The sequence below is a fragment of the Pristiophorus japonicus genome, chromosome 5 (genome assembly GCF_044704955.1).
Source record: "Pristiophorus japonicus isolate sPriJap1 chromosome 5, sPriJap1.hap1, whole genome shotgun sequence".
In the NCBI taxonomy this organism is placed as follows: domain Eukaryota; kingdom Metazoa; phylum Chordata; class Chondrichthyes; family Pristiophoridae; genus Pristiophorus; species Pristiophorus japonicus.
The window spans coordinates 212,923,422-212,950,127 of record NC_091981.1 but is presented as its reverse complement, the minus strand read 5'-3'; the positions used below and the strand labels follow the sequence as shown (position 1 = coordinate 212,950,127).

At 45.0% G+C, this 26,706-nt stretch overlaps 1 protein-coding gene across 1 annotated transcript in view; it reads left to right on the top strand.

Annotated features, from left to right (window-relative positions):
- The window catches only part of LOC139264584 (tomoregulin-1-like), a 283,148-nt gene that overhangs the window by 72,300 nt on the left and 184,142 nt on the right, over window positions 1–26,706 (top strand). The window contains exon 2 of the mRNA XM_070881292.1: window positions 24,037–24,146. Within this exon, the coding sequence (XP_070737393.1) occupies window positions 24,037–24,146 (110 nt within the window). The remainder of the gene's footprint in view (window positions 1–24,036; window positions 24,147–26,706) is intronic.

Here is a 26,706-nt window from a genome sequence, read left to right as displayed (position 1 = left end):
TGCAGCCGACCGAATTCCAAACGGGTATCTGTTGTAGATGAACAGTCCCTTGTGCGTGTTGATGCAGGTGAGGCCTTTCAAAGACTCCTCTAGCTCCTGCGTCATGTAGGCCGAAGTCAGGTTGAGCTTGGTGAACGTCTTGCCTCCTGCCAGCGTCGCAAATAGGTCATCTGCCTTAGGTAGCGGGTATTGGGCCTGTAGCGAGAAACGATTAATAGTTACTTTATAATCGCCTCAAATCCTGACCGTGCCATCACTTTTGAGTACTGGAACAATCAGGCTGGCCCACTTGCTGAATTCCACTGGGGAGATGATGCCCTCGCCTTGCAGCCTGTCCAGCTCGATTTCCACTCTCTCCCTCATCATGTGAGGTACCACTCAAGCCTTGTGGTGAATGTACCGTGCCTCTGGGACCAAGTGGATCCGCACCTTCGCCCCGGAAAAGTTTCCAATGCCTGGCTCAAAAAGGGAAGGAAATTTGTTCAGAACCTGGGTACATGAGGCCTCATCGACATGTGATAGCGCTCGGATGTCATCCCAGTTCCAGCGGATTTTGCCCAGCCAGCTCCTTCCAAGCAGCGTGGGGCCATCGCCCGGGACAATCCAGAGTGGCAGTTCGTGCACCGTGCCCTCATAGGTGACCTTGACCATGGCGCCGTCCAGGACAGTGATGAGCTCTTTGGTGTACGTTCTCAGTTTCGTGTTGATGGGGCTCGGGGCTGGTCTGAATGCCTTGTTGCGCCACAGTCTCTCAAACATCTTTTTACTCGTGATGGATTGGCTAGCGCCAGTGTCCAGATCCATGGCTATGGGTAAACCATTCAATTTTACATTTAGCATTATAGGTGGACATTTCGTCGTAAATGTGTGCACCCCGTGTACTTCAGCATCTGCCTCTTCCCTCTGTGGCTCGAGTTGCTTTGATCCACCATGGACCGATCTTCCTCTGCCACGTGCAGGTTTTGCAGAGCTTGCAGCTCGTTTGCAAGCTCGTTGGAGGTGCCCCATTGTTCCACAGCTCTTGCAAACATACCCTTTGAAGCAGCATGAATAGGCTGAATGGAAGCCTCCACAATGCCAACAAGGTGTGAATTGCCTTGCATTCATCCTTTTTTGCGGATTCTGAGCCATCTGGGTCACCTGAGGCCTGCTGGCAGTTGCAGACTTGTGGTTTCTGTCCTGTACATTTCTGCTCGCTAACACAGTTCCAGTTAATTTATGAACATTGCTCGCACTTGTGTGCTGAGAGATTTGTTTGGTGTTATCACTGGTGGACATAAACGCCTGTGCTATCGCAATGGCTTTACTGAGGGTCAGTGTCTCTACAGTCAAAAGTTTTCGTAGGACGGTCTCGTGGCCAATGCCCAGTACGAAAAAGTCTCTGAGCATCTGCTCCAGGTAGTCATCAAACTCACATTGTCCTACAAGTCGCCTTAGCTCAGCAACGTAGCTCGCCACTTCCTGACCTTCAGATCACTGGCATGTGTAGAACCGATACCTCTCCTTTTTGCAGCGTACTTCTCCGTCCAGCTCGTTGGCTATAAAGTACTGGTCTAGCCGTTTGACATAGGCTTCCCAGTCCACACCCTCCGAGAACTTCTCCAGGATGCCCACAGTTTGTTGCATCTTTGCGTTGGATTCGTATACTCGTCGCCAGTTATTGTGTTCCTAACATAGATGAGACTGCACACAGGGAGGTTAAAGTAACAGTGACCTCAGTCTTTATTAAGACACTCCAGAGTGAGAAACAGGCCTTAAGAGCCGGCTTATATACAGTGCTCCCAAGGGATGCTGGGATCCCTTGGGACTTCAGGGGATCCGCTCCCTGGTGGCGGAACATGGGAGTGCATGCTTTACAGATACACAACAGTGTAAACATGCCATGGATTGCAGCCATGTGCAACGGGCTCTTCCCGTCCTTATTCTGAACATTTACATTGGCTCCGTTATTCACCAGGTTCTCCAGGCACAGTGCACTATTGGTGGGGACAGCAACAAAGTGCAGCGAAGTGAAGCCCTTCTCGTTGGGCTGGTTCACGTTGGCCCCGTAGTTCACTGGCTCTTTCGCCACCGTGTGACCTTGCTGTGTGCACATTGGCTGACACATTTCTTTCATACACAATTAATGAAAAGCTTAAGTTACCAATTTTTTTTAGTTAGTTATATGTGCAGCTGCTGCCTATGGAGCAGCTAGTTACTAACATTGTACACTCCATTCTGGGAGTTGTAGTTTTTGATAGACTGTGAGATTTGCAATTCCCGAATGAGTTGCAGATAAGACTGCTGTTGATGTCCAGCTGTGAAGTTTGCTCAGCTGTTTATTTGTGAAGTGTTGTTGTTCGCCCCTTGGACAGGCCTCATGTTGAGATCATTAGCAGGTAACATTTCGGGCATATCAGCAGGCAACAGTCATTCTAATTGTTCTTTTTAGTTAAAATCAAAATAGTTGGTGTAATGTTTTTTAGTCTAACTGGGAGGAAGGGAGAGAAAAGTGGTGTTGGTGTTGTATAACCGAGGCAGATTTACATTAATACTTAAACTCAAAATCGTTGAACTGTCAGAAGATTTGGGAGGGTATACTGCTATAAGATTATGAAGAATGCATTGCTAAATCATGTCAAATCTACCGAAGAAATATATTCAAATACAATCAAAGACTGAAGTTCTGTTTTTAAGCAGCATCTAATTGAAGATAAACCCAAACTTATTAAATGAAACATATCGTTAGATTTCTCTATCAAACAAAAAGAATCCTATTGAAGTGCGTATAACAAAAATATCACCATATTTTTCTTTTTCAAAACTCTAATGGGGTCAAAGCACTCTGCGTAATATTGTAATTTATACTGTGTAATATTAGTGAGCAATCATTTTTAAAAATGCATTCTTCGTTATGGGCATCGCTTGGCAAGGCCAGCATTTATTGCCCATCCCTGGGTGCCCTTGAGAAGGTGGTGGTCTGTGTGGTGAACGTACTTGTACAGTGCTGTTAGGGAGGGAATTTAATATAGTTGTATCAATTTTGTTTAAAATAGCGGGCAAATGAATTTTATGAGTTCATTAAGTATTCATACAATAATATTGCATGGCGTAATTTATAGCCTGTAAGCATTTAATGGGTCAATACCTTATTGAAATAGTAGTTAGAGTTTTACATTCTTCTGCTAGTACAGGTTGAACCTCTCTTATCCGGGTCTCTCTTATCCGGCACCACCCCTCGTCCGGCATCATTCACGGTGAGGGGTACTCATGCGCAGATTATTTTTTTTTTTTTTACTCACCAATATTCTTTGCTCTCCTTCCTCGGTCCGGATCTGAAGGCACAAATTGCCTAAGTGGCCTTGACGGTGGGTAGTCAAGTCGGGGAGGAGGGGGGAGAGGTTCGACCTGTGCTAATAATTATTATATTTTGAATTAAATTATAAATAAAAGCATGATAAAAAAATTTTTTTTTCAAGAAATATGTTTAAACCCCCGGCAAGTTTTTTTGCTTACCTGCAGCCACAGAGCCTCTATAGCTCGGTGATTGAAACACAAAAAGTGAGTATGCAAGTGCAGCAAGTAATCAGGAAGGTAAATGGAATATTGGCCTTTATTGCAAGGGGGATAGAGTACAAAAGCAGAGAAATCCTGCTACAACTGTACAGGGTATTGGTGAGGCCACACCTGGAGTACTGCGTGCAGTTTTGGTCTCCATATTTAAGGAAGGATATACTTGCATTGGAGACTGTTCAGAGAAGGTTCACTAGGTTGGTGCCGGAGATGAGAGGGTTGACTTATGAAGGTAGGTTGGGCCTATACGCATTGGACTCAGAAAAATGAGAGGTGATCTTATCGAAACATATAAGATAATGACAAGGTGGATGCAGAGAGGATATTCCAACTCATAGAGGAAATTAAATCTAGGGGACATAGGCTCAGAATAAAGGGCTGCCCATTTAAAACTGAGATGCGGAGGAATTTCTTCTCTCAGAGGGTTGTAAATCTATGGAATTCTCTGCCCCAGAGAGCTGTGGAGGCTGGGTCATTGAATATATTTAAGGCGGAGATGGACAGATTTTTGAGCGATAAGGGAGTAAAGGGTTATGGGGAGCGGGCAGGGAGCCCAAGATCAGATCAGCCATGATCTTATTGAATGGTGGAGCAGGCTCGAGGGGCCAGGTGGCCTGCACTTTTTCTTATGTTCTTATAGCTCCGTTTACGCTGGGCGTGCTTGCTCTTAACGCGATCCCGGTTCAGTATACGACTTGCACTGAGTCCCATCATCTGCCTCCCACGCCCTGGCCGGGGTCGGGCCAGCTGCTCCTCCCCTCCCCGCTGCCCTCGGCGCTCCCTCCGGGGTCGGGCGGTGGGCCGCATCCTCATGTTAGTCGCTCCTCCTCTCATCGCTGCCCTCGGTGTTCTGCCAAACAAAAAGAAAAGACCTCTTCATTACTTTGAATGTCCTAGGAGTGAATCTTGGAGACGCACACACTGGTATATCCTGTGGGGTAAGCCATGATGGGGCAGAAGGAGGCCAAGCGTCGCGGAGGCATCGAAGCTGCGCCCGAAATGCTGACCTCCCCTCGTTTGGCAAAACCTCTGATCCGGCACAGGCCGGGTCTCGAGGGTGCCGGACAAGAGAGGTTCAATCTGTATTGCATTAAGCTATTTTAACCCATAATATTCCTGTATCACAAAACAATTTGCATTTATATAATGCCTTTACAAAGAAAAATACCCAAAGCATATCACAGAGGCATAATCAAATAAAATGGATGCCAAGCTAAAGATGTAGATGGTCGGAAGGGTGAAAAAAGGGCTTGACCAAAGAAGTGTGTTTTAATGAAGGTCTTCAAGGTGAAGGAGTTCAGGGAGGGAATTCCAGAGGATGTGTTTTAGATGGATGAAGGCAGTGGAGGGCTGAAGGGAGGGGGATGTCCGAGTTAGAGGAACAGAGATTTCAGAGGAGGTTGTAGCACTGGAGGAGATTACAGTGATGGGGAAGGGTGAGACCATGAAAAGATTTAAACACAAGAATGAGAATTTTACATTTTCTTAGCTTGCATGGTACACGCTTCACCCACCTGTACATGAACATTGCAATCAGGGTCCTACAGCTGGCAGGTAGCATTGTGGTTATGTTACGGGAGTAGTAATCCAGAGGCCTGGATTAATGATCCGGAGGCATGAGGTCATAATTCCATCAAGGCAGCTGAGAATTTAAATCTGGAATAAAAAGCTGGTACAGGTGTAGCATCGAGAATCTGGACTCCGGGATGATCGGTGGCAGAGTCGTCCGGAATCCGTGAAATGTTCCAGAATCCGACCCTGCCAACCTCGGGGCCCCACCGCTGCCCTCGCCTCGCCCCGCTCGCATCACCGCCGCTGCCCTTACCTCGGGGCCTCCTCGCCGTCCTGCCCTACGACCTCCTCGGCGGGACCTCGCCTGACGTAAACAGCTCGTCGGCGGGGTCCTGCCCAACGACCTCCTCCTCGATGGGGCCCCGGCCGGCCTGATGACCTCCTCGGCAGGGCCGGACGGCCTGAACAGCTCTTTGACGGGAGCCCCCCCACCTTTTCTGACATTCCGAAATCCGGAAATACCAAAACCTGTATCAGGTGTTTCCGGATTTGTGACGCCAGAAAGCAAATGAAAAGCCCGGAATCCGGAACGGCCTCCTGAGGGTTCTGGATTTTAGGCGCTGCACCTGTATCAGTAATGATGACCATGAAACTACCATATTGTCATAAAAAAACATCTGGTTCACTCATGTCCTTTGGTGAAGGAAATCTGCCGTCCTTACTCCTAGCTTTATATGTGCCTCCAGACCCACAGTAATGTGATTGACCATTTGCCCTCTGAAATGGCCCAGCAAGCCACTCAGTTGTACCAAACAGCTACAAAGAATGGTGGTTCAACAAGGCAGCTCATCACCACCTGCTCAAGGGCAATTAGGGATGGGTTGTAAGTGTTGGCCTTGCCGGCAACACCCACATCCCATGAAGGAATAAAAAAACATTGCATTTGTAAATGGCCTATTGCCTGTTTTGTGCCTGATACACTCACCTGGTCTGCTTATTTTTCAGTTGAAAATCTTATTGACAAAGAAATCCATGAACTTCTTAACTTGTGGAGAATACGAATAAGCCAAAAACGTATTTTTGAATTCTAAACACTGCTGCAATTTTATGGGGATTTAGATTACACTGCTCATTTAATGAACACTTAGGTTAATTTACATTGCTTACTTAGAGGTTGATGTGAGCACAAGTATGTGACTTGTGTAACAAGCAAATTGTTCAAATGTGCATGAACATTTTTGATTTTATATCTGATATAATAGTGACTTACATCAGCATTTGGAATTTAAAAAAATAAGTTGAACAAAATCTCACCAGTATGGGTTTGAAAACAGACTAATCACACCAGTAATAAGGAGCAGATGTGCTTAAAGGGATCCCCTTGACTTTACTATTTTCTCACTTTATCTTTCCATATCTGCTCCACTGATTGATGAAATTGTAAATTGCAGAACCTTACTAAGAAATGCAGTGTATCACATTACTGTCAAAAGTTATTAAGAAGGATTTTAACTCCCTCTGTCTAGTGGAAGTCCAGTGGTTTGAGCGTTCAAATCAAAGTGACAGACATAGTGCTGGTTAACCACCCTGTTGCCACCTTCCTGCCATTGATTTATTCGCTGGCAAAGCCACCCACCTGACTCGGAGTAGCCTTGTTAAATCGGGCTTCTATTATGTAGATAGGACCCTGGAGCCAATTGTAAGGCCTACAGGGGGGCGCATCCGCCATGGACACCCTGCGCAGTAGAACATGTCGGCCAAGAAGCAGAGGTCCTCAAAAGTAGGTGAGAACATTTATCTTTGAGGGGCCAGGAGGAGCAGGGGTGATGCTCCGAAAACCGCACAAAGATAATCTGGGCTGCTGCCACCCAGTGAAAAGAAAGCGACTTGCATTTATATAATGTTACATCATGTCACTCAGATACATCTCCAAGTGCTTCAGATTACTTTGAAGTGCAGTGACTGTTGTAATATCGGCAAAGTGGAAGCCAAGTAGTTCTCCAAAGATGAGAGTTTGTCAGAAGGGGATTTGCGTGGCCAACAGTGGTGGTGATCCAGAACAGCTGGCTTGGCCTTCTGGCTTAGCTGCACAAGGCTCAAGGGTAACAAAAAGAAAAGGTAACAGGCCCTCTCAAAGAAAAAAAATATTAAAGTTTAATTTACTGTTAAAGCAAATCATAGAAATGGTTGATTAAAGTGCCAGAAAACAAATCCAAATAATGGAAATAAGGTTTGTCTCTTGCTGATCTTGACCTTTTGGGGGGAATTTTAATGTAAAATAATGAGTTTGCTTGAGGTGTGTGGGTAGGTAAAGTGATAAAACTCTGAATCCTGACCTGAAACCGCCTCCATCCAGCTCACTTGTAGTTTTAACGGAGGCGGGAGAGGGGCACGCAGCCAATCCACTGCCAGGAGGCGGGTCATCTATTTAAATATTATGAGGCTGGAAACCCCGGCTTTAACCTCCATTTTGTATTTAACTTTAGCATGTTGGATTTTGCATGACTCATGAAACCTGCTAGATAATGCAAGGCAAGGACTACTGCAATCAGGAGATAAGGAGACCCCCTTCTCACCCCCATGAGGCCTCCGAACCCCCCCCCCCCCACCCCCAGCACTGCCACAAGGCCTCTCCTATCCCCCCTAGGCCTCCAATTCAGCAACCCCCCCCAAGCCTACGATCCCCACAGGAGACCCCCTCTCCCCCCCACCCCCCCCACTTCTCCAGGCCGCCAACCCTCCCCAAGCCTGTAATCCTCCTCACCCACCAGGCCTGAGATCACTCTCTTTCCCCCCCCCCCCCCCAAAGCATACTATCCCCTGCGCTTCCGACCCCACTCTTCCAGACTCTACTCCATGCTGCTCCAGGCCCCTGATCCTCCTGACCCGCCCCCCACTTCATCGGCAATCGACGGTTCTCCTCGTACACCTCCCCTGATCCTTACCGATTCCCCCCTGCCCCCCCCCCCTGTGCTGGCCACTCCATGCTCCACCCTCTCTTTCCCCCCCCCCCCTGTGTGGCCATTCTGTGCTCCGTCCCCCCCGACCCGTTATCCTCATCCGACGACCCCCTTCTCCAGCTGGCTACCTGGCTCGCGATCCTCATTTGATGCTCTCACTGCTCCTCTGGTCGCTCCTTGGCCCCCATTCGATCCCTTCCTCCCTCCTCTGTGCGGCATGTCGCAGGCCTACTCACCTGGAGCCAGCCTGCCTCTCAATCTGGCTGGCTGCAGGTGGGAAACACAGGTTTCCCATGCAAATCAGGCCATGCAGTTAAATTCGATAGGGCCGGTGGGAAACTTGTTCTGCATCACAATAGTGATTACACTTCAAAAAGCACTTAGTGAAAGGCACTATATAAATTCAAGTCTTTTTTTCTTTCCTGGGTTTCCCAAGCGGCTCAGAACCCATCCGCCCCCCAGCCCTCCTTCCCCATTAAAATTCAGCTCTTTATGCGAGCCCAAAGCAACATCAAATTTGTAAGTACCGCTGCAATTCATTGCGAATATCTACTCTCTATAAACAAACTTGAAGAAGGGATTTGTAACATTGCAGATACTATCCTTTAAACAATAAAGATAACAAAACTGAAGGAAAAAACACAGACCATGCACTCTTTGCCTCATCACGGCTGCTACTCGATCTCTAGAGGAAGGCCATCTTCCACAAGCGAAACCTCCAGGAAGACAGGGCTCTGGAGTCACTGCAGCCAAACCCAGCCCTGTCCTCACCCAAAATCCATACTCGTGCAAGGGTCCTCAGTAATGATCTGGAGCACGATCCCTGACCAATTTTTCCTCCCTGACTCAAGACACTGAGCCAATTGTAGCACTCTTGCTAAAATTGCCTAACTCAGCCCAGGCCGGGATTCAAAGTGGGATATTCTTGAACTCTTGCTCAACTATTCACTGTGTTTAACCAACTGAGTCATTGAGGGAACCAGTCTCATTGGTAAATAGATATTCCTTCAGCTTTTTTTTAAATGATGTTGGAACTACTTTTACTGGGTTTTTATTCCATATCTGCCCTTTGGGGAAAAAAAATCTTCCAATGTCAATATTATTTACAGTATACACTTGTATTTGTCTAATCTATGGGTTGAAAATGTACAGTGCAATATTAGTAATGAAAGTGTTTAATTTAAACAGGTTAATGCTTTTTTAAAAAATGGGGAATGGAGATTACTATAAATGTCATAACACTTATTGCTAATATTGCATAGCACAATTTAAATGCAGCCATCAAGGGAAGGGATGTTCGTGCTGAAAAATGTAACACTTTCTTTTTGAGGCATTGAGTGTTAGCAAGCACCCCGAGGTCAGCACAGCCAACCTTGGATGAGTACCCCCTACTGCAGCAGTGGGGCATTTTTCTCCACTTCTATATCAACTATCCTCAGACTTCTCTCACCATTACTGATGCTAGCTTTTCATTCCAGGTATATATTTATTTAATTCATTGAATGCAAGTTCCCCAGCTGCTGTGGTGGGATTTGAACTCCAGTTGCCAAAATCATTAGTCCAGGCTCTGGATTACTAGTCCAGTAACATAACTACTATGCTACCCATTCCTCATCAACAGTCAATGGAGATTTTCACTCCCATCAGTCTGGGTTGGATCTTGAACCTAGGCTGGAGGTGAATGGCCAATGTCTAACTCAGTGCGCATCCCAAATGATTTGAGCTGTTACTCATTTAAAAAAAGAGGTTTCCATTTTTACATGTACTATGCCTTTTTTTGCACCTACTACTTTAACTGCAGATCTGAGTTATCTATTACGTTATTATCGGATCAACTGTACCATCTGATGTTCTTTCTGCTGGTGCTTGCTGTGATAATTACAAGCAATGCAATTTTATATATATACCCTCTTTCCCTCCCAAAAATAAAGCCAGAGGGAGCAGAGAATAAAATAAGGACCCATTAGTCATGCACTAAGTCTACTATTAGTCCTGTGCAGTAGTTTTGCAAAGTCAGTATTATTTTGCTTCACTTACTATTGCTGAGAAAGTATTGTCAAATCATGGCCTTCCTCTTTGTAAAGCTGATTATGTAGTAACTTCCTAAACTGGTGACACCGTAGTCCCTTTGTTGAAACAGTTTTATCCATTACACCTGTGGTGTACATCAGCTTGCCCTTAATAAAAATGTATTATGAAAATTGAGTTCTGTTTTTGTTAAATTAATAATCTATTTTAGTTAAATTAATAATCTATTTTAAGAGTAAATAATTAATTTCTATGCAACAGCCTTGCATCAAAGATCATTGTTTGTAGATTGGAGTCCAGAGTAACAACAACCAAAAGTAACGAGAAGAGGAACAAAAACTGGCCCCGAATGTCGGCTGGTTGTAATGGGATCGTGCATTTGGTTAATGGGTTTAAGTACCATTTTAGTACCTGCCTGTCCCCTGGGGGAGCTCCCTGCCTATAGGGGCTGGCACTTGTCCTGACTGCCCCCCTCCCCCCAACTCCTCCCTAACCCTGACCCTGTCCGGAGCTCTGCTCGATCCCCTAACAAGGGGGCCAATCCGGGAAGGCATTGTTTTTTAAACTGTCTTCTTTGGTTTCCAGGCCCCTTCCCAGGTCTGAATTCACTGGTGGGGCCTCTATGTTCTCTTGAGGCAGATATGTTCAGAGAGCTGAGGGTTACCAGCCACCACTGAAGTGCCATGTCACAACCGAGGCTCAGTCGTGGAAACTCCTGGCTCAAGGAGTTCCTACCCCTGGCCAGTCCTGATGTGTACCTGCAGCGTGGGACCCAAGGCGTCCCGCCCCTGTCCCGAGCCGAGTGGCCTGCCGCACAGGCCGGCCACTGCCTTCTCGCGCTGAGGGCTACAAGAAACAGGTTGGTGCGGGGAGACTTTTGATCGGGGGGGGTGGGAAGAGTTTTGATCGGGCGGGGGGGGGGGGAGGGTGGGAAGAGTTAGGCGGGGGGGGGGAGAGAGAGGAGAGTTTTGATGGGGGAGGGTGTGATAACTGTGTAGCCAGTAATTTTAATGAGCTTACTCAAGACTTTCCTTAACTCTGTTGATGAAAATACTTTCCACCAGCAGGAGGTACTTCTATTTTTTATTTGGATATTTTGAAAAAATTATTTAATTATGTTTTGTCTCTTTACTTTTATTTTTGTAGTTTAAGCTTCCATTAATGCTCTAGTAAATTAACTTTGTGAAGTTTGTCATATGATGTCCTATACAGCTGTTTGATCCTCTTCACATTCTTTAGTCAAGTCATTGAGTATCTACCTGCGCTGATTTCTTAACTCCCCGCAAGGGATTTCTGTGCGGCCACTACACTGGCCTAAGTTAGTTTGGAGCAATTATTAGCCGTCCAAACTGGCTTAAATGGCCAAATGAGACTGTGGAAGGACGTGATCGGGGCCCAGGAGAGGCATGAGTTCAAGGCCAGGGTCTCAGGGACAGCATGGGCCAGCCCACACTGTGATATGTGCGCGCACTAGGTCCGTGCAGCAGAACATGTCCCAGTCGTCTTGGGTAATCCTTGCCACTGGACCAAGACCTAGCTCTGTCAAGCCCGTGTGGTGGCTGGTGTGCAACGGTCACCACAAGTTAAAAAAATCCACGCACAAGCATCTTTCACCCTTCAGGGTGTAGTTCAGGACCTGGAATTTTAGATCCTTCATTGGAACACCTGTGAACTTACCCTTTTTTGGTGTGGAAGCAAGTTATCCTCATTTCGAGAGACCGCCTATGATGATGGATATGAGTTTCACTCTTTGAAAGGAAATGAGGAAACTGACAGACACAGTAGAGTCCCAACGTAACCTGTTTCCTTGGAGGTTCTACCAGCTTCCCATCAAAGTTACAACTGGAACAACTGTAGAACCTCCTTGGAAATTTGTTGCCATTGTTTTTCGATTTCCCAATTTTCTTGATTTTTTCCCTTCTCCAGAAGGCACTCCGACTCTTGCTGGTGTATTGTTGCACCGGCTATTGATAGCCTATTTACTCTGTGAATAATTGCACCACATAGTGAGTTATCTGGCCCAGGAAGGTTCCAGATTCAATCCCTAGTCTGTATTGAATTAGCCCATCTGAACTAGGGAACAGAAGGGTGTGACAACAGCTTCAGTACTCTGGGTTGGGTGTAGGGAGGGATATGGACGTCACTGGCAAGGCCAGCATTTATTGCCCATCCCGAATTTTCCTTGAGATGTTGGTTGTGAGCCAACTTCTTGATTGAACTGAGTGCTCTGATCTATACTGGAAAGTGTGCATGTTGCTTGAGAACTCTGCCATGATGCTCTCTGTAGACAAGTAATTATCTGGGCTCATATATGAAGAGTTCACACTGGAGTGAGGGAAGTGAAGGTTTGCCAGAGCTTTTGGAACCATACCCAGTCTTGAGTTACTGTCTTCAGGAGAGGAGAAGAGAAAAGTGGAGAATTTATTTTTGAATAAAACATTTATCACTATTTAACTTGAGTGATATTTAGATTGCAAAACAATAATGCTTACAGCAGCCCAGCTGATATCATCACCAGGAATAGTACAGTAAACTCAATACCTCTGTCTTATTGATTTTACATCGGACCATTCATAGCCGTGACACGCTTATTGTATTTTGAGCCTCATTCTATTCATGGCACAAACACATATTGTGCATAAATTTATTCATCTTTGTTGAATATATTTTCTGTGACTGTTAAATGATTCAATTCTTTGCACATTTCAAAGTGCAATTATGTGAAAACTAACTTGGCAGTGGTGGAGATGAGCACAGCTGCTGCACCATGATTAGAACTGAGCCCTGGGCCTGAGCTTTCTCATCAGTCAGGACTGACGCAGGAAAAAATCGTTAAAATCTAAAACACCACGGAGTAAAGTGTCCAGATTTATTTTTATTTTGACAGAACAAGCCCCTCAATTATGCACTCTGTCCAATAAGCACAGTTTTGCCAGTCAGTCTGATTGCTCCAGCTTCCACTTTCCTTCTGATAGTAGTTTAAAAAGCAAAAGATTAGAGGGGGGAGGGGTAAAATATATGGCTGAGCAATTCAATGGTGCTGTACCAATTTTTCATGCACTCATCATCGTCATCATAGGCGGTCCCTCAAACGAGGATGACTTGCTTCCACGAGAATTCACAGATGTTTCAATGAAGGGACCCATGTTCCAGTCCTGAACTCCAGTTGAGGGGGTGGAAGATGCCTGTGCGTGGATTTTTTTAGCGTGTAGTGACCGTTGCACATCAGCCACCACACAGGCTTGAAAGAGCTAGGCCTTTATCCAGTGGCAAGGATTAAGCAGGACGACTGGAGACCTGCTCTGCTGCATGGACCTAGTGCGCGCACATATTGGTGTGGGCAGGTCCGCGCTGCCCCTGGGCCCTTGGCTTTTCTGGACCCCGTACCCACATTCACCGCACCTTCGCCCACGATGTTCCAGGGCCCGGCGCTCCAGCTCTATTTATAGCCCCGACCTGCGGTGGTATTCTCACACAGGTCGGGGCAACCCATGATGTTCCAGGGCCCAGCGCTCCAGCTCTATTTATAGCCCGGACCTGCGATGGTGTTCTCTCACAGGTCGGGGCGGCCCACTATATTTCATGCACTAGACGGGTGCTGAGCCTCCAATATGGCAGGCAGGAAACACATGGCCATTAAGCGCCATTGCTTCTATGGACTGTTTCGATAAAGTTGCTGTACAGAGGAGTCTTGTAGTGTTAAGGAGGATTCGAGTAAATTTGGATCGCCCTCCATCACAACAGGCCCCTCGTGCCATTCGAGGGAAAGCCCGTGCGTCCTCACCTGCTCCAGTGGGACCTACACTGCTGTTTCACTGAACCTAAGGGCTCTTGCCTTTGACGTGCTGCTGTGAAGAAATTCCTACACCAGCCACAATGGTTGAAATCATACCTCTCTTTAAAATATATTTTAACCCTTCAAATTAGGTGCAAATCCAGCCCCCAATCACCCAGTTGAGCTGACTGCCTGTCATTGCTGTAAAGGCATGGACAACCGGCCAATGAGATGCCAATTTTGGGCTCGACCGTTAAAATGAGTCAGGCTTTCCACTCACGAAAGCAGGAGGCCAGGTGACTTTAATATGCATATAGATTGGGCTAACCAAACTGGAAGCAATACGGTGGAGGAGGATTTCCTGGAATGCATAAGGGATGGTTTTCTTGACCAATATGTCGAGGAACCAACTAGGGGGGAGGCCATCTTAGACTGGGTGTTGTGTAATGAGAGAGGATTAATTAGCAATCTCGTTGTGCGAGGCCCCTTGGGGAAGAGTGACCATAATATGGTGGAATTCTACATTAGGATGGAGAATGAAACAGTTAATTCAGAGACCATGGTCCATAACTTAAAGAAGGGTAACTTTGAAGGTATGAGGCGTGAATTGGCTAGGATAGATTGGCGAATGATACTTAAGGGATTGACAGTGGATGGGCAATGGCAGACATTAAGAGATCGCATGGATGAACTACAACAATTGTACATCCCTGTCTGGCTATCAAGGGAAATCAGGGATAGTATTAAAGCCAAGGAAGTGGCATACAAATTGGCCAGAAATAGCAGCGAAGCCAGGGACTGGGAGAAATTTAGAACTCAGCAGAGGAGGACAAAGGGTTTGATTAGGGCAGGGAAAGTAGAGTACGAGAGGAAGCTTGCAGGGAACATTAAGACGGACTGCAAAAGCTTCTATAGATATGTAAAGAGAAAAAGGTTAGTAAAGACAAACGTTGGTCCCCTGCAGTCAGAATCAGGGGAAGTCATAACTGGGAACAAAGAAATGGCAGACCAATTGAACCAGTACTTTGGTTCGGTATTCACTAAGGAGGACACAAACAACCTTCCGGATATAAAAGGGGTCAGAGGGTCTAGTAAGAAGGAGGAACTGAGGGAAATCCTTATTAGTCGGGAAATTGTGTTGGGGAAATTGATGGGAATGAAGGCCGATAAATCCCCAGGGCCTGATGGACTGCATCCCAGAGTACTTAAGGAGGTGGCCTTGGAAATAGCGGATGCATTGACAGTAATTTTCCAACATTTCATAGACTCTGGATCAGTTCCTATGGAGTGGAGGGTAGCCAATGTAACCCCACTTTTTAAAAAAGGAGGGAGAGAGAAAACAGGGAATTATAATCCGGTCAGCCTGACTTCGGTAGTGGGTAAAATGATGGAATCACTTATTAAGGATGTCATAGCAGCGCATTTGGAAAGAGGTGACATGATAGGTTCAAGTCAGCATGGATTTGTGAAAGGGAAATCATACTTGACAAATCTTCTGGAATTTTTTGAGGATGTTTCCAGTAGAGTGGACAAGGGAGATAGAACCAGTTGATGTGGTGTATTTGGACTTTCAGAAGGTTTTCGACAAGGTCCCACACAAGAGATTAATGTGCAAAGTTAAAGCACATGGGATTGGGGGTAGTGTGCTGACGTGGATTGAGAACTGGTTGTCAGACAGGAAGCAAAGAGTAGGAGTAAATGAGTACTTTTCAGAATAGCAGGCAGTGACTAGTGGAGTACCGCAAGGTTCTGTGCTGGGGCCCCAGCTGTTTACATTGTACATTAATGATTTAGGCGAGGGGATTAAATGTAGTTTCTCCAAATTTGTGGATGATACTAAGTTGGGTGGCAGTGTGAGCTGCGAGGAGGATGCTATGAGGCTGCAGAGTGACTTGGATAGGTTAGGTGAGTGGGCAAATGCATGGCAGATGAAGTATAATGTGGATAAATGTGAGGTTATCCACTTTGGTGGTAAAAACAGAGAGACAGACTATTATCTGAATGGTGACAGATTAGGAAAAGGGGAGGTGCAGTGAGACCTGGGTGTCATGGTACATCAGTCATTGAAGGTTGGCATGCAGGTACAGCAGGTGGTTAAGAAAGCAAATGGTATGTTGGCCTTCATAGCAAGGGGATTTGAGTACAGGGGCAGGGAGGTGTTGCTACAGTTGTACAGGGCCTTGGTGAGGCCACACCTGGAGTATTGTGTACAGTTTTGGTCTCCTAATTTGAGGAAGGCCATTTAGGACCGAGATGAGGAGAAACTTCTTCACCCAGAAAGTGGTGAACCTGTGGAATTCTCTACCACAGAAAGTTGTTGAGGCCAATTGTCTAAATATATTCAAAAAGGAGTTAGATGTAGTCCTTACTACTAGGGGGATCAAGGGGTATGGCGAGAAAGCAGGAATGGGGTACTGAAGTTGCATATTCAGCCATGAACTCATTGAATGGTGGTGCAGGCTCGAAGGGCCGAATGGCCTACTCCTGCACCTATTTTCTATGTTTCTATGTAATGGCCTCGTCCATCAACTGCTCGAAAACTGCACAGAGTCAAATCTGCCCCGTTGTCTGTTCAGTTGTGATTTGCTACTATTTTATTCATATGATATTTCAGCCAACCAGTGGGAAAATATTTACATTACGAAAGGTGTAAAACTGAATTGTGACAGACAGGATTATGTGAGACATAATGGAGCCAGAATTATTCTGTTGTAACTGGCAGTGTGGGATTTCCGACCCAGTGGCATGCAAAGCTGTAGTATTTGGGGTCAGAGTGAGGTCACATAATTATTATAAAATAGATGGGCACCCACGCCAGTATAGGTGCATCTTGGGCACCCACTCGAGCTAGGCAGAAAGAAGGATGGAATACTAAAAAGCCACTTTGAGGAGACACTGGCGGGGTTGGTTGAAAATGCCAAAACTGTTTATAAAAGGGATAATTTGATTGTGCCCGTCTGCAGTCTTCTGGATGTTCCAGCCTGGCAGCGTTGGTTTGTAAGTTTCTAAAAGACCTTTGCAAATATTGAAATCAGTGTTTTGTGATTGACTCCTGGACGTGGCTCTTTGCCTGCCTCTGTCTCGCTCACGCTATCACTAATTAGAATGTTTGAATTTTCTAAAATCCCAATTTTAACCTAAGCTGCCCAACGGGAAGGAGGTGGGTTCGGATCGAATGCCAGTGTCAAATTGCACCCGTATCTACGCTCAGTTGATTTTAAATTTCTGCACTTGCTTGGCCGTGATTTGTCCGCCCCTTCACTGTAAGGAAACACCGTTTATTCTCGGGTTTCTGTGGCTCTTCCGCTGAAATTACGCCAGATAATCAGGCAAACCTCTGCAGAAATTCACCTCGAGCTGGGCTGTAAGACTCCCTGCTGTTATTGCTGTTGTTAAAAGCACTGTGGATAGAAAAATGTCCTCTTGTTCAGCTCCTTGTGTTAAAATCATGGCAGAGGACCTGAAACAGTAATATTAATATGTTGCCACTTTTCTTTCTATTTTTAAAGCATGCTAGCAATATGTGTTATCAGAAAATTAGCAGCGTAAATAAAATGCTAATATATACAAATATTGGCCACATTGTCTGAGTACGGTTCCTGTTAATGTACATCCAGAGAGAAGCTTCCCTTTTGTTTGTTTTCTGTACATTAAGAACACATTTTTAAATTTTTCCCTTTTTATGAATAGGCAAGGTAATATCTAAGTCATAAAAAATTAGAACTCTAATGTATTTATGTATAGCTTGACATAAACATTAACAGAAATTGAGGAGATGGTACTTTTTAACCCAAAGCAAAACTCTTTTTCCTTTATAAACAAATAATAATGCTGCTCGTTCTATCTACTCACAATTTGCAACATTTGTGCAGAAGTGTCACAAACAGGAAGAAAGCAATAATGTATTCCGCCTTGATTTTCTTCAAAAACCCTTTCAAAATTGCATTTCAGTATTCTGTATTCATTATATTTTCATAGCAATGGAACATTAATTTTAAGACCTTGCTGTTAGTGTTGCTGAAAATATTTGTAAATGCTCAGCACAGCATCTTTAAAGAAGCAATTTTCATCACTGAAACAATTGCTCCTTCACCATGTTAAATGTATCCACATTTATCCAAGTATTCCACTGATTGCCTCTTTTTTGATACTGTGATGATTTCTTAATGCAGCTCGAATGTGACAATTCGCATTGACAGAGAATTTATCCAGCAATAAAGGAAGTTAAAAGCAGAAGGTTTTCGGCTCTCGATGCAAACTATAGGTGGTGATTTCCCCTACCTCGGTAGGTCCGTGGTGGGCGACATCGGTGGCGGGTCGCGGCCCCACTGTTGTCTTCATCCCAACCTCCGACATGACTTTCCACTGATTGGGCTTGTTAAGCCCGCCCAGCAAGTTTCCTGGCCAATTAAAGGAAGCGGGTCTGATGATGTCATTTGATGTCGCGTCACCAGCCGGCTTCTTTAAAGGGACCATGCATAAATTTACTTTGACATTTGTGCTGTCAGTGTTCTACAGCATTGAGGTGCTGCAAACACTGACAAGCACTGTACAAAGGTGCACGGCTGCACTCAGGCTCTCCCATGACTCCTTCTGTATGCTTATAGATGGAGTCACAGCACGCAGGGAGGTTTTCGTCCCTTCCAATGGGCAGAAGAAACCTCCCCAGAAGACCAATGCAGTCTGGTTGCACATTGCACAGGAGGACACAAGCAGAGATGTAGTCAGGAGGACCAGGCTGCAGTGGCACAAACCTTTCAGTGATCTCTGTAGATCACGAAACATTACTGCAAAGCCACACTCAACCTCATCCTGCTGTGCGACTCATCACATCCCCATCAATCTGTCTTCCCCACTCTACAGCTGCACATCTTTACTCACACCAACTTACCTTGTACCTCCACCCACTCCTCTCTATCTACATTATCACATCCCCATCTCAGTAGCTGCCCCTCACACTCACTCTCATCCTAGTCCAATCATACCAACTAACAACACACAAGGGTAGGGTGCTTTAGCCAATGTTCATCTGAAGTTTCTGCTAATGTGCTGTCAAGCATTGAAATCGTTATTTTCAACATTTTGCTTTCTTGGACAGATTTGTGTGCACCTTTGGAAGTGGCTTAGTGAGTTGCAGTGAATGGTGAGACATAATGGTATACCCCCCGTCCCCAATGTTGATGTGTGAAAGAAATAGCTTGGGTATTGTAGGGATGCTTTATGATGTTGGTGTTGGGTGGTGCCAACCTGGCGCATAATGTGGTAGACATCAAGTGAAGTAAATGTCAGCATTGTGAGGCCATCTCAGGCAGTAATGTGGTCGGGTACTAATGCCCTGTGTCCTGTGCAGCATCAGGTGATTGCGGAGAAGGTTGGTGCTGCTAGTGTGACTGGTGATGCTGGTGTTGGGTCTAATCATGGTCAGATTCTGAGGACCACATTAACCGTAACCTGCAGAGCTACGGACCAAGAGCCTGAAAGTGGGATTAGGCTGGATAGCTCTTGGCCGGCCGGCGGGACAGGATGGGCTGAAATGATTTTCTTCTGTGCTGTAAATTTCTATAGGCCCAAACTTGGTCAAAGCTAAGGTCCGCCCAAAGGATCGCTGAGAGACCTGGCGGTACTTTGGCAGGGAGATTCCTCAAAAAGATTTGCAAAGATTGCCCGGTGGCAAAAACAAACGACTTATGCTCTGAATGTGGGTGGCAGCGGGCAGGAGCTCCCAATCTCGGCAGCAAATGCAATCCTTGCCAAAGTGCTGCCGAGGATTGAGTTGGGCCCAGGGAGGGGGAACACACACAATGAAAATGTACATCAAAAAAAAATACAGGAAAACCTTCAGGGGACTCTATCCACCTGAATCACTGTAAATAAATAAATAAAATAAAAGACGTTTACTAACCTTTTTTTGCAGGACTTCATACATACCGTTGGGGTTAGACTTGCCTCCACGTGGTGGTCCTTCCCCCTGCTGCCACCGACTCCTACCCGGAGCAAACTGCCAGCTCGGCAGACGGGAGGACACTTATGCGCCTTGCGCGCTAACATAGAAACATAGAAACATAGAAAATAGGTGCAGGAGCAGGCCATTCAGCCCTTCTAGCCTGCACCGCCATTCAATGAGTTCATGGCTGAACATGAAACTTCAGTACCCCCTTCCTGCTTTCTCGCCATAACCCTTGATCCCCCGAGTAGTAAGGACTTCATCTAACTCCCTTTTGAATATATTTAGTGAATTGGCCTCAACTACTTTCTGTGGTAGAGAATTCCACAGGTTCACCACTCTCTGGGTGAAGAAGTTTCTCCTCATCTCGGTCCTAAATGGCTTACCCCTTATCCTCAGACTGTGACCCCTGGTTCTGGACTTCCCCAACATTGGGAACATTCTTTCTGCATCTAACCTGTCTAAACCCGTCAGAATTTTAAACGTTTCTATGAGGTCCCCTCTCATTCTTCTGAACTCCAGTGAATACAAGCCCAATTGATCCAATCTTTCTTGATAGGTCAGTCCCGCCATCCCGGGAATCAGTCTGGTGAACCTTCGCTGCACTCCCTCAATAGCAAGAATGTCCTTCCTCAAGTTAGGAGACCAAAACTGTACACAATACTCCAGGTGTGGCCTCACCAAGGCCCTGTACAACTGTAGCAACACCTCCCTGCCCCTGTATTCAAATCCCCTCGCTATGAAGGCCAACATGCCATTTGCTTTCTTAACCGCCTGCTGTACCTGCATGCCAACCTTCAATGACTGATGTACCATGACACCCAGGTCTCGTTGCACCTTCCCTTTTCCTAATCTGTCACCATTCAGATAATAGTCTGTCTCTCTGTTTTTACCACCAAAGTGGATAACCTCACATTTATCCACATTATACTTCATCTGCCATGCATTTGCCCACTCACCTAACCTATCCAAGTCACTCTGCAGCCTAATAGCATCCTCCTCGCAGCTCACACTGCCACCCAACTTAGTATCATCCGCAAATTTGGAGATACTGCATTTAATCCCCTCGTCTAAATCGTTAATGTACAATGTAAACAGCTGGGGCCCCAGCACAGAACCTTGCGGCACTCCACTAGTCACTGCCTGCCATTCTGAAAAGTACCCGTTTACTCCTACTCTTTGCTTCCTGTCTGACAACCAGTTCTCAATCCACGTCAGCACACTACCCCCAATCCCATGTGCTTTAACTTTGCACATCAGCAGACGGTTCCCAGCGGTCCTCCCCTGCCGTCGGCGGGATGCCTAGTGGAAACTGGCACCAACGAGAGACCGCCAAAAAACTCGCCAGCACAGCAGGTGTGAGTGCACCAATTTCGGGGCCTATGATTCTATGGGAGAGTATAAAGTGCACCCATGCTGATGGAATAGATGGCAGGTGAAGTAGAGATGACGGAAATGATTTGTCAATGATGGGAGTGGTAATGAGGACAGACTGCTTCGACACTTGTATAAAGACTTGCAGCATTCTGAAACTGTAGTGGAAATGCAGTTTAGAGATGCTAGTGCTTAAGGGACGATATCTGAAGTAGCTGGGAGCTTTGAATTGACATTTGAAGTTGTCAACTCATCAGTTGATTCAATGGCCACTAACCTCCCGCCTCAGCTTAATTGACTAGCTTCAGGCATAGCGGGCAACCTGTAGGAGATCTGTGAAAGCAAAAAAAAGCTTGGAAAAAAAGCATTAAGTGGCTGTGAAGAAGCCACTAAAGATTTGAATTGGGTCGCCCATCGCTGCCTGTCGGGTCTGTCAGTGCTGGCAGACCCGACATCGGGAAATGCAGGTGTGCGCGTTTTGACAACAAGTTCTCGACAAAATTGCAGCCATAGAAGCTGTTGCAGAAATGTAAGGGGTGAAAAATATGTCTTCCAAGAGTGGTGTGGAATGGGAAATCAGAAGGAAGCTGGCCACGGTGTAGTGATGCATACAACAATGGCATATCTAATTACCTGTTCAATGTATTTAGTGAGTACCTTCCCAATGACCTAGGAGCTAACTGCACCATGCGCTATGATACTGAGCCATATGAACCTGGAAGTTTTCCAGCTTTGATCCCTGACTAGTGTTGAGTAAGCTGATCCCATCCAGGATGGTGGCGAAGGGGCAGGAGCAGTATAATTGCCTCAGTGTCCTCGAGCTACAGTAGTGAAAATCAGCCAGGGAGCAGACTCACGATATGTATCCAGTGTATACAGTGAAAGCAGGATTAGAAAGAAAGAAAGACTTGGATTTATATACCGGACATCTCAAAGTGCTTTACAGCCAATGAAGTACTTTTAGAATGTAGTTACTGTTGTAATTTAGGAAACATTAGGGTCAGCTGTGTTGCACCTCATGGTGAATATCCTGTTGATGTACATTGTCTAGACTTGCACATGAAGAATACCAACTAGTTGAATTGCTGAGTAGACGTCAGCATCAACACGATACAGTGTTGAGCAGAATGATGGGAAAGAAAGATAAATAATTTGTATTTGTTCATCAAATCCTTAGGGGGCATCCCAAATGTCTTCACTACCAATAACATTACTTTTATAGTGCAGTCACTATTGTTATGCTGGCAAATGGAACAGCCAATTTGCACACTGCAAAGTCCCACAAACTACAAATTAAATGAATGATCAGTTAATCTATATTTTTAGATATTATTGGTTGAGGGAAGAAGATTAGTCAGGGTACCAGGAAACATCACTGCTCTATTTCACAAGAGCCATAGGATCTTTTACATCCACTTACACCACCAAAACAGGCAGATAGGTTCAGTGTAACGTCTTGTCTGAAATGTGGCATCTCCAACAATACAGCACTCCCTTAGCACTACACGGGGGGGGGGGGGGGGGAGCGGGGGAGTGTGGGGGGGAGAATATATGGAAAATAATAATCTGGGCTATTCATTGTCCACATAGATATACATAAGGGAAGAGTAGAGAACTGATTTTATAAAACTGCGCTGCCGATGAGGATCTTCGAGCACCAGCCATATCAGGAAATTACTAGTGTGTTGCCAGAGATTTTCCATCCATCCATTTTAAAATTGGATACCAGCTATATTGAATTTGAAGGAAAAAGTTGAGACTGCCATTTGACGGTGTTTAATTGATTTCTATTTGGTGAAAACTTATGCAGGTGGTCCTTGTAGCTGTTAAATTTTACAAACCTGTCCAACTTCAATATATTGGACAGCGATATAACTTAACTTTAAAATCGATGCAGGATTGATTTCATTTTCTATTTATATAATGCCTGAGAGTCAGGATCAAGTTGAAAGTGGTATTTTCAATTGGAGGTGGACTGCAGGGTGTGCATAAGGGGAAGAAGCTGCTGAGGCTCCAGCTGATGCTGACCTGGTTCTGGATGTTAAGCTGCTGAAGGTGATCACCTGGGAAGAAATGGTGCAAATAATTGAATGGAAGAGCAGGTGCTCATGCAGATTAAAATTGGCTGATTCACTGTTCCTGTGTATTGGGGTATTTGCCAATGGGTCACCGTAGGGAACTGGAGCATGGGGAATTTAAATGAACTGATTTTAAAGCACACAGGCTGCCACTGATAATCAAAGAGTTTCATTCTCCCCAATGCAATTGCAGGCCCCACTTTCACGTTCCCCAGAGTTGTCTTTGCCCATGGATATGTGTGCTGACAACTGTACATTTTACAATAGACGGAACAAAAAAAGCTTTGATCTATTGAACAGTACAAATAAAAAGAAAAAAACCTGTACATTTTCGATATCCGAAGCAGAAAATAGAAAATGCTGGAACAACGCGGCAGGTCAGTCAGCAGATGTAAAGAGAAAAGAGAGGTTAATGATTCTAATGAAGAATTCTAGTTGAAACATTAACTAACTAGTCTTTTCTCTTTTCATATGGTGATTGATCTTCAGTGCAGTTCGAGCATTTTATGTTTTTAGTTTGGTTTGAAGTTTTAATTCAATATGTTAAAGTTAATTCCCAGAAATTTCAACTCTAAGGACACCAAAGCTTTGATACATTATATAAAATTTTGAAATATTAATACTCCACTGTAAGTCCTTGTGTACAATACTCATTGCAGTCAGCGCTTGTTATCACAAAAGCATACCTTTATCTTTGACTGACTGCCTTTTGCATGCAGTGAAATACTTATTAATATAATTTGTGAATTTTAGAATGAAATCATGCATTGTTTTATATTTTCTGATATGTATTTAAATATCTTTGTTCTGCAGAATTTAATGAAAGAGAAAATGACTTCAAGATGTGTGACGAAACGACATGTAAATATGGTGGAGTGTGTAAGGAAGTTGGTGATGACTTGACGTGCTCGTGCCAGTTCCATGTAAGTGCATCTCTGCCTCTTGTTTCATCAGTAAAGACTTGCTTTACTAATTATATATTTTTATGCTAGGTTGTATAATTCATTAAAAAAAGGACAAGACCAATTGATGAGTCATGGGGCAAATTTTAATTTGCTAAAATCAGTGTTAACGGACCCCAATTGCCCTAATGAGACAGAATTGGTCAGAGTGCACTCTCCAATTCGTTTTCTGGCGACACAGCCAAAGAGCACAAAAACGGTAAGCTTTAAGTTATTTTAATCTGGGCTGCTGTTGTTCCTGACTCCCCCACTCCTCTGCCATTGCAAGCCCCTCCCTGACTTAACTTGCTGCCTGCCAGGCGGCCTCCGTGCCTCTCGATATTGTGCCGGCCTGAATCCAGCGAGCAGCATCGGGACACCCGTTTGGGGCGGACAGCTCGCTGCTTCTATTTAAATGAGGCCAGGGCCTCAAAATGCCTCAGGCGTTTTTGCTGCCAGAATGGGTGAGCTGCCGGTGCATTCCCCCAGTTACTTCCACTGCAGCGCTCCTACCTATACTCTGAGTTATCAGTACACCTCCACCCTTGGTGGGTCCTCCGTGCCTTCCCACTCAGTCCTGTCCCGTTATGACCTTAGGCCTCACTGCCTTTCCAGCTCCATCCATAGGCTTGACTGCCATCCTACCTTTTCCCAGTTACAAACACAATGAACCAGAAAAACCGAGGATGAATGATTAATATGATAGATAACAAGAAGTGTCTTAGTAAAACGTACACTTGTATCGTTGTTGCTCAAGTCGCTGGAGATATATCACCAACGATGTCTCCTGCAAATCTCCTGGGAGTAGAGGCGCACCAACATCAGCGTCCTCATTCAGGCTAACATCCCCAGCATTGAAGTGCTGACCACACTCGGATCAGCTTTGCTGGGCAGGCCACATAATCAGACTCGAGACTCCCTAAACAAATGCTCTATGCAGAGCTCCTTCATGGCAAACGAGCCAAAGGTGGGCAGCGGAAACGTTACAAGGACACCCTCAAAGTCTCCCTGATAAAGTGCGACATTACCACTGACACCTGGTAGTCCTTGGCCGAAGACCGCCTTAGGTGGAGAAAGTGCATCCGGGAGGGCGTTGAGTTCTTCGAATTTCAACGCCGAGAACGTGAATAGGTCAAGTGCAGGCAGCGGAAGGAGCATGCCGCAAACCAGTCACACCCACCCTTTCCCTTGATGAGTATCTGTCCCACCTGTGACAGAGTCTGTGGCTCTCTTATTGGATTGTTCAGCCACCAAAGAACTCACTTCAGGAGTGGAAGCAAGTCTTCCTCGATTCCGAGGGACTGCCTATGATGATGATGACACTTGTATTGGCTTCCAGTGTGTTACGTTTTCAAAATAAGAATGTTGAGTCACTACCAGTGAGATAGTCACATTTGTGCGAGGATAAGGTCTTCAAAATAATGAAAGGTATAGATGAAGTGAAAGTTAGCAAACTATTTAACTTGGACAATGAGCATATGGTTAGAGGATGCAAGTACAACATTCGCAAGACTTGACCAAGGTTAGAGAATAGAAAAACATTTTTCCCACAGGATAGTAAATGTGTGGAAGAGACACCAAGGGAAGATAGTTAATTTGGAATAACATGGCAGCTTTACAAAGGAGCTGGATTGCTAATTGTTAATTGTTGACAGTTGTAAAAATTAAGAACATGACTTGATATATTGTTCAGACAGTTCGAAGAGGGAAATTAGTGTTCCCTGAAAGTAGGCATCAACAGGTGACGTGGAGGGGAACTCCATGATAACATCATCGGGATAGAACAGGCTTAATAGGCTGCATGGCCTTTTCTTGCTTCAGATTTTCTTCTGACCTTAAGACATGATAACTGTCAGTGTTAATGTAAACTGCTGACTGCAAGGAACATAGGAACAGGAGTAGGCTGCTCAGCCTATTTGAGTTGTTCTGCTTCTCCCAGTCTATGTGAAAATTAAAACTTCCCATTATATCCACTTCCTTTTGCTGCATGCTTCCCTGATCACTGTATTTATACATCCCCCACTACTATCAGGAGGTCTGCAAATAACTCCAACCAGTGTCGTGCACCCATTACTGTTCCTTAACTCTACCCATACAGTTTCCACTGCCCGATCACATTTACTGAAATCCCTTTTCTCTACTGCAGTAATTGTATCTTTTATCAATATTGCTACTCCTCCTCCGTAAGGCCTGATGTATTGTGAAAATAATTATATCCGAGCATAAGCTTCTCCATAATGTGTAAGAAATGTTTATTTCTTAAAAAGCCTTTGGGAATGGCTGGTTTCCAAAGAATATTTAGTTTAAATAAACTCACACATAGAAAGTTATGGAAGGCAGGATGTTATCATGAACTGCTACCACAGATCAAAAGGAGTAACAGCTTGCTTTTCTGTTTTACAATTCTAATTCCAGTGCAATTTTATGCAGTGTATTCAAATTTATGCTTTAGATATTTGATAAAAAAATTGCAAGTGGTGCAAATGCTACCGTTTTTCACAGCACAATAATTAAAACAAAGCAATGGGCCTCATTTCTTTTG